The sequence below is a fragment of the Rattus rattus genome, chromosome 6, assembly GCF_011064425.1.
Source record: "Rattus rattus isolate New Zealand chromosome 6, Rrattus_CSIRO_v1, whole genome shotgun sequence".
Taxonomy (NCBI): Eukaryota; Metazoa; Chordata; class Mammalia; order Rodentia; family Muridae; genus Rattus; species Rattus rattus.
Genome location: NC_046159.1, coordinates 7,959,071 through 7,967,666, shown reverse-complemented (window position 1 = coordinate 7,967,666; position 8,596 = coordinate 7,959,071). Strand labels below are relative to the sequence as shown.

Here is an 8,596-nt window from a genome sequence, read left to right as displayed (position 1 = left end):
TCTAGGGGCAACATTAAATTAAATAGAGCAAACTGGGAGTGTTTTTCTGCAATCAGTAACAAGAGAAAGAGGCCTACTCTGACTTCTCTTATTCAATATAGTTACCAAAGCCTTAGCTAGAGCAATTAGACAAATGGACGTCATTAAAGAACAGAAACTGTCAAATCATTTCTATTTGCAGATGGCATGATTTAAGACTCTCTGGAGTCTACTAGCCAACTCTTTTTCTTTTTTTTTTTTTTTCCTTTTTTTCGGAGCTGGGAACCGAACCCAGGGCCTTGCACTTGCTAGGCAAGCGCTCTACCACTGAGCTAAATCCCCAACCCCTACTAGCCAACTCTTAGGACCAATCAGCACCTGAAGTAGAGACTCGGGGTATAAAATCAATATAAAAACCATTGGCCTTCATACATGCTAACACTGTATCCTCATGGGAAAAAAGTTCCATTCATAACAGCTACAAAATATAAGTACCTAGGTATACATCTAACCAAAAGGATAAAATAAGTATACTCTGACAGTGGTTATTTGAGAGGCTTCCTTAATACAGCTGTGTAATGTTTTAATGTTTGAGATCATTATGATGAAACAATTTTATAATTCAATAAAATATTTTAAGAATTCTACCCAGGTACCGAGCAATGGTGTCAATTTTCTTTTGAACATGAAAAAACTTGGATTCTTTTTCAGAATTACATTATGGGCTTTTCCATTGGGAAAAGAATCAAGTGCTTTGGGCAATATGTTGTATTCATATTCTCAGAGAAACTAACGTGTGAACAAACACATTTGGATGAAAGCTGCAATCCACTTCTAAAAACGAAACTTGTTATTTCAGCACTAGTATAATATAATATATAAAAAATATAATGTGTACATTCTGGGGAGTTTTAAATACAATCTTTAAAACACAGGAGTCTAGAGCGAATTGAATTCCTACCTAGGTCTTTGTTTGCTTCTTTCTTTCTTCTTTTTTCACTTTTTTTTCTTTGCTATTTGTGTAGGACAGTGACCTGCAGAGATAGTTAATCATCATTGAACTGAAAAAGCTGAGAGGCTTTAAAGTGGGACTTCCCGAGCAGGTACAGGTTAGACATGCCACGCTTGCTCTAGAAGCCTGAGCTCAGGTAAGATGCTTTCTTCAGGGTTTCTTCTCAATACAGAGGAAATATATGGGGGTGCTCATGGTACCTGGCATAAGATGGTGTAGCTTGGCGCTTCTGGGCAGCTCTCAGAGCCTGTTACCAATCCCTTCAGGAGATAGATGTGGCCTGGGTTTCCACAGTCCCAAATTACAGCAAGTAATAGATAATTTTTAACAGCGTTTGAAAATCAATTCCCAGTTCTGTTTAGATGAATAAAATTTCTAGTCTGGGACAGTGAACCATGGGTTGCTTCCATAACATTCACTATGGACAATCACACAGAATGATGAATTGATTTCCTCCTCCTCCTCCTCCTCCTCTTCTTCTTCTTCTTCTTCTCTCTCTCTCTCTCTCTCTCTCTCTCTCTCTCTCTCTCTTTGTCTCTCTCTATATTTCTGTCTCTCTTTGTCTCTGTCTCTCTTTGTCTCTGTCTCTCTTTGTCTCTGTCTCTCTGTTTCTGTCTCTCTTTGTCTCTGTCTCTCTCTGTCTCTGTCTGTCCCTCCCTCCCTCTCTCCCTCCCCCCTCTTTCTGTCTCTCCCCCTCCTCCTCTCTCTGTCTCTCTGTCTGTTTCTCTGTCTCTGTCTCTCTATCTCTGTCTCTGTCTTTCTCTGTCTCTGTCTCTCTCTGTCTCTGTCTCTCTTTGTCTCTGTCTCTGTCTCTCTCTGTTTCTGTCTCTCTTTGTCTCTGTCTCTCTCTCTGTCTCTATCTCTCTCTGTCTCTCTGTCTCTCTCTGTCTCTCTCTCTGTCTCTCTCTCTCTCTGTCTCTGTCTCTCTCTCTGTCTCTCTCTCTGTCTCTCTCTCTGTCTCTGTCTCCCTCCCTCCCCCTCCCTCCCCCTCTCTGTCTTCTCTCTCTGTCTCTCTCTCTCTCCCCCTTTCTTCTGACCTGGACAAAGGGTGCTGTAGAGCTACACAACAAATGGGAAGGGGCAGGGCCTCGCAGCGTCTGAGCAGCCTCTGCTGCCCCTCAGATGCATTCTTCTGTGTGACTCAGATGGAGGGAACACGTAGAGTTTTCCTGGCAGCTTCATCTCCAATTCAAAGATGTTTAAGATTATGACAATCAGAGCTGCCAGCACAAGGGCATCTCCAGGAATGCCGCTTTTCTTCTTCTGTTCACAAAGCTGAGAAGAAAATTGTTATTGTCAAAGTAAGATGGGGCTCCTGAATCCCCAATTCCTCAGGACCTGTGTAGGTATGACCTGTTTCCCCTTTCCTCCCTGATCCCTTAGACAGATGGCTCCTTGTCAGCACTGCATTCCTCTGACCCATGAATAATAAGAGCAGATCCGCAGAAGCAGAGGCTGACACTGCTTCCCTGCAATCTACCCTGGAAGACTGCATCCTCCTCAGGGAAGATTGGCATGGTCATCTGTAAACATTCTTTGTTTGAAATTACCTTTTAAGTCATTAAGAACCAAGATGCAACACATTCAGACAAAGATACATTCCACACCTCCAAATAAGGCTTCCAATTTCCAAAGTACAGACATATTTTGTCATATGACTCAAATCCAGACTGACTTTCTCACCGCCAGGTTTCCCATAGTTCAGTTCGCAGCTTAACGTCTGTGAGACACAGGGAACAGCGAGGTTTCTTTCCAAACTTTTGTTGCTTAACCTCCTCCACAAGGTTTAGAAGTATACATAGTTGGTCTGGGAACTGAGAGAAACACCGAACATGATAGTGGACTGGTGCACTCTCTCCATGAGTGTGAGAGCTGGAGTGGTTGTTTCAATGGAGGTAAAACCAGCATTGAAAAGAGACGCTTAGGTCAGGGAAGATGCACAACCTTGAGAGGAGGAAGGCTTCAGGTTAGGGAGAAATTTCCAAAGATTGGAGAGCATTCCTCTTGAAACAATGACTCCATGTGTGGAGGGCTCTCTGTGGGTGAATTGAAAATGAAACCTTAGACAAGAGCAGGGTTTAGACTGCAAGGACACCAAGGGGAGAATCTAAATTGCACTTTGTATGGTGTAAGGATCCCTGAAAGTTTTGAAAGCCAGGTAAGGCCTGCATGGGGAGGCAGACAAGGATGGAAGGTAAGAAGGTCATCAACTGAAGGATAGGAGTGCTGAGACAGCTATATAATAATAATAATAATAATAATAATAATAATAATAATAATAATAAAAATAATAATGATAATAATAATAATAAATAATGTGTGTATGTATGTATGAAAGTTAGGTGTAAACCAAAAATCACAGTCTACTACACAAGCAATGCCTACGTGAGATTACCTGGTAAAAGCTATCTCCTAATGTTTAACACATGCGTGAGAAGTAGTTGGCATATTTTTCATGACGTCAACACAATGTATGATTGATTTTTGGCTCCTGATCCTCACCGCAGAGCTGAAACGAAGCAGGTACTAGATTGGCAGAAACCTGTGAGGAAAGTGGAATGACTGGAGTTTGTTTACTTATACCCAGGCATATTTTTCTGTGGTCCACATATTTATTCACATTTATTTGAGTGATGATACCTCAATATTTTGTTGAATCATATATATGTGTATGTCGATTATTTATTTGTAATACATACATACATAGCTTTTTCATACAGATTCTTACAATCAGACTGGCCTTACTTTCTATACATTGCTAAAGCTGGCATTGAGTTGCCAAACCTACTCCTCTTCCCTCGCAACTGCTGGGATTACAGGCATATACCACCAAGTACAGCAATGACCAAGTGTTGTATAATAATGTGATAGGAATACATTTCAAAATGCGTAACAGGTAGGGCGCTCGCTCAATTGGAAAAGTACTAAACCTGCATGCACAGGACATGAACTCTTTCCACAGAACCAATATTTAAAAAGGTCTGGGGGTGGTGGTATGTGCTTATAATCCCAGTGCTTCCCAGATGAGACAGGTAGATCCCTGGAGCTCTCTGGCCATCTAGCCTAGCTAACTTGGTGAGTTTCAAGCTGCTAAAAGTCCCTGTTTAAAAAGAAATATGAAAAGAAACCAAAAAGCAGCAGCTGAGATTGTTCTCTGACTTCCACATGTACTTGTGCATGCACACACACACACACACACACACACACACACACACACATGCATCTGTATATACGTGAACATGTACACGCAAGCATATACCCACATGCATAAACATGCACTTGTACATAGATGACCATGCCCCCCCCCACACACACCCAGGAAAATGAAAAAATGGCTAATGTAATGTACACAGTCAACCCCCATTATTCATAGATTGTGCTTACGCAAATTTCCTACTTATGACACCAAGACTGCTGGGACTTTGTGGGTGATGGCCAACATGGGACAAATGCTAGAAAGATTGGGTCATCAGTGGAGGGCATATGTGAATTCTTAGTGAAGGTTATAGGAGGTGAGGCCATAATGTGTCACCGGAGTGTCAACATGTGACCTGCTCTTAGTTGTTTTTGTAAATAGTCTGCACTCTTCTGGCCTTTTTGGGTTACCAAGTTCATGCCTTAAAATATGGCGAAGTACTATTCAGTGTTTTTTATGCAGAAGTACCTGACTAAGACCCAAACTATTTGTGTGTGTGTGTGTGTGTGTGTGTGTGTATGTGTGTGTGTGTGTGTGTGAGAGAGAGAGAGAGAGAGAGAGACAGAGACAGAGACAGAGACAGAGACAGAGACAGAGACAGACGGAGGGGGGAGTTTATGTGTTTGAGTGTGTGTGTTAAATAACCTTCGGACTGGCTTGAGCTAGCATTTTATACTCTATTCCTTCTATGTGAAAAATGTGAACATATCTTCAATAAAGTATTTTTCAAGAGAAATATATATGAAAGGTTACATTAGTTAGTTAAACTGCTGTGACAGAAAGTGTCCAGGAATTTACCCTGACAGGTCCTCTAGAGTTGGTGTTTAGAAATTTACTAATTCTACATTTTAATCAAATTTACAGATTGTCTTTAGCAGAAATACTAGCAGTCAACTATGTACAATGTATTTTCTATATAGGAAGCATACTATATAATAGGCACATCTATGTGTCATGTTAATGTTTCTCCCTATCTGTAGATAATGTAGATGCACAAATATATCCTCATGTATGCATGTCTAAACAAATGTATGTTTTCTAAATCTTAATGAGAAGATATTAGTTGACATAAATGAGCTAAAGAAAGAAAATTGCTTAATTTCTCCTTCTTAAGAATAGGGACTCAAGCTGAGCAGTGGTGACACACACCTTATAATTCCAGCACTCAGAAGCCAGAGGCGGGCAGATCTCTGATCTACATAGCTAGTTTCAGGACATCTAGGGACACACAAAGAAACCCTGTTTTGAAAAAAACAAAACCAACCAAGCAACCAAGCAAGCAAACAAACAAAAAGAATAGGGATTCAGACACTTAACGCACAGTTTCTCTTTAAACAGGTGTCATTCAATATATGCAGCAGGGAGAAGAGTACAGGCTTGTGTTGATGCCATGCCTCCATTTGTGTTATAAATGAAAACACTGTGTGATTATTTGTGAACACAGTGATAAGGAATGAGGAAACTTTCTGATTGTTTTTAATCTTCAGTGTTTTCCATCACATTTTATCTTGAAGAATAAATGCCTTTTCAATGTAAGTCAAACATGGCCAGTGTCTCTGAGGTGCCTGGAACATACTTTTCCAAACTTTCACCAAACATGAATGCTACTGTCGTCTGCCTCAGATCTACCTCTCTGTGAAACGATCTTATACAGTTCTTGTTGTAAGTCCTAGAAAGATTTTTTTTTCATTTTGAGTATCTGTTACATGTAAGGCCCATTTTGGAACTTTATAAAATTTTAAAGAAAATTTAAAGTACAATTTTCTTTCTTAGACCACATAACCTAGACATGCAGAGTGATATCAAAATCCTAGTTTCTGTAATCTAATGCTTTCATTCATTTCAGATATAAGTAAATCTTATGTAACTTAACTGGTTTTACATTTCCTTTAATAAATTTACCAATTTCCATTTAAAAATTTCCCCGAGGTTAGAACATTGTGTTTTCTTTCTCGGTCTTGTGTACAGCATTTACCTAGTTTAATGGTTGAGACCAAAGCCCTTAATAAACATCAGTGACAGAATAGTTGGGGTTGACATTATGGCTTTTCTAATTTCTAAATTGTATTATTCACATAAAATAAATGGCACCTTTTCTCCCAGGATAGGTGATCATTTCAAAAGAAATATTTATCAACAGTGATTGCAGACGTTCCCATCACAACCACTGTTCAGTCATGGACCATACTCAGCAGTCAAGCAAAGCTGCAGAGGCCCAACCTTCACGATCAAAGCAAACAAGGTTCTGCGATGGATTCAAGGTAGGATGTGCCATATTCCAAACTAAACTAAGTGAAGATGGAGTTCCGTTAACTAGAAGAGCATTATCTTTCAGATTGGAATTTTCACTGAAGTATAAAACTTTAACAGCGTCATTTATACCTTGAGTGAAGTGTTTTAAATTTTGGGCAAAGTTTTTCTTTTGTGGTATTTCTTGATGTTACAATATTTATTGACACTGGAAAATTAGAAATATTTTGATATCTGCTCTGATTGTTAATGGCCCGAGAGATAACTATAACTGCTTAAGAAAGATGTATGTGCTATGTAAAATATTCTTGGAATCAAACTAAAAATCTAGATTAGTGTTGAAAAGCCATTTTATAATCTCAAACTGTTAAATTATGCTTTCCTTAGCATTATCTTAGTAATTTTAAAAAATTCTGATAACAAAAGAACAGAGTCTGATGAGAGTGAAATTGTCACTAATAAAAACACCTGGCAGAAAGGTGTCACAAACTTAGTACAGCCATTTCTTTCTTTTTTCATTTGAAAATGCAATAACATTCCACTTTCTACTGTCACAAAACTTCCGGATAATTGATAGCACCGGCGACTTCACACACAGGACAAAGGAGCAGGGAGACACGAAGAAGCCAACAAAGGGGAAACAACCTTATCCAAGTCACCTTCCTTATAAAAGAAAAACACTTGCACCCAAGACAAAGCCTCAACATCTTGTAAAGGACAAGACATCAACCACTGCTGCCTTTCTCTAGCATTTTAAACTCCTTATCTAGAATGCAGACAGCACAGCTAATACTCATGCCAGAATGTTGTAAGGTAAACAGTTCCTTTTAACTTTGTCCAAAGAACACGAAATATGTTTGCTTTTAGTGACTTCTGGCAAAGTCTGTTATGATGAAATATCTGAATAATGTTTAAGCAGAAGGGAAGCTCAAAAAAAAAGTACTGGTTAACACAATGTAACCACAATTTATCTCTGGGATATTAGACTGTGTTACAATGTATCTCTGGGACATTATACTGAGTTACATGCATCTATGGGGTATTATGCTAACTAATGGTAATTTCATCTCCATTCATTAATGCGAAGTGATATTTCTTACAGAACTTCTGGAAAACAGAGTCAGAGTAGGAGTTAAATATTTATGCACTACATGCTATCTTAAGCAGGAAGACAGGAAAACACTAGTAATAATGAGTAACATTTGTTGCACTTACTGAATGCCAGGTTCTACTCTACTGTTTTCATTTTGCTAATAGACTTGATCCTTAGGAAAATTTCGCCAGCCACATATTATATTTCTGGTTTTTTAAATGATGAAAGAAGTCTTATGTGCACCAAGAGAAGACAGGTTTCCTTAAATCTTGTTAACTTAGGTTCCTATTGCTGTTCTAAAGACCGTGACCAAAAGAAATTTGGGGAGGAAGAGGTTTATTTCATTTTTACACTTCCAGATTAGTCTAGCACTGAGGCAGAATTTATCAAGGCAAGAGCCTGGAGTTAGAACTGAAGCAGAGACCGTGGAAGAGTGTTACTGGCTTGCTCTCCATGGCTGGCACTAATTCAGTCATTAATCAGGAGAACTTCTTATAAACTTTCTTATAAGCAATCTCATAGAGGTTTCTCTTTCTAGTAATTTTAACTTATGCTAAGTTGATTTAAAAAACAAAACAAAACAAAACAAAGCAGGCCATCCCAGGTCTCAAAGCTTGTTATTGGCATGTTAGTCACTGTTCTACTGCCATGCAGAGATACCATGACCAAGGCAACTCTTATAAAAGGAAGCATTTAATTGGAAGCTTGCTTCTAATTTTATGAAGTTAGTCCGTGTTCACTGTAGCAGGAGGCAGGCAGGCACAGCACTGTAGTAGTACTTGAAAGCTTTACAGGCAACAGGCAGAGAAACACACAGACACAGACACAGACACAGACACAGATACAGACACAGACACAGACACACACACGCGCGCGCGCACACACACACACACACACACACAGAGAGAGAGAGAGAGAGAGAGAGAGAGAGAGAGACAGACAGACAGACAGACAGACAGAGACAGAAAGACAGAGCGACAGAGAGAGACAGAGACAGAAAGAAACAGAGACAGAGACAGAGACAGAGAGCTTGGCATGGAATTCTTAAACAGCAAAACCCTCTCCT

At 39.4% G+C, this 8,596-nt stretch overlaps 1 protein-coding gene across 3 annotated transcripts in view; it reads left to right on the top strand.

Annotated features, from left to right (window-relative positions):
* Positions 1 to 1,087: 1,087 nt before the first annotated feature.
* Positions 1,088 to 8,596, top strand: part of Slco1b3 (solute carrier organic anion transporter family member 1B3) — a 54,783-nt gene continuing 47,274 nt past the window's right edge. For 2 of the 3 annotated variants that reach the window (XM_032905481.1, XM_032905480.1), the window contains exons 1-2: positions 1,088 to 1,127; positions 6,291 to 6,448. In XM_032905481.1, coding sequence (XP_032761372.1) covers positions 6,365 to 6,448 — 84 coding nt within the window. In that variant the 5' untranslated portion in view covers positions 1,088 to 1,127; positions 6,291 to 6,364. Of the gene's footprint in view, positions 1,128 to 6,290; positions 6,449 to 8,596 lie in introns of those variants that run through there. The other variant, XM_032905482.1, reaches the window with a different exon arrangement.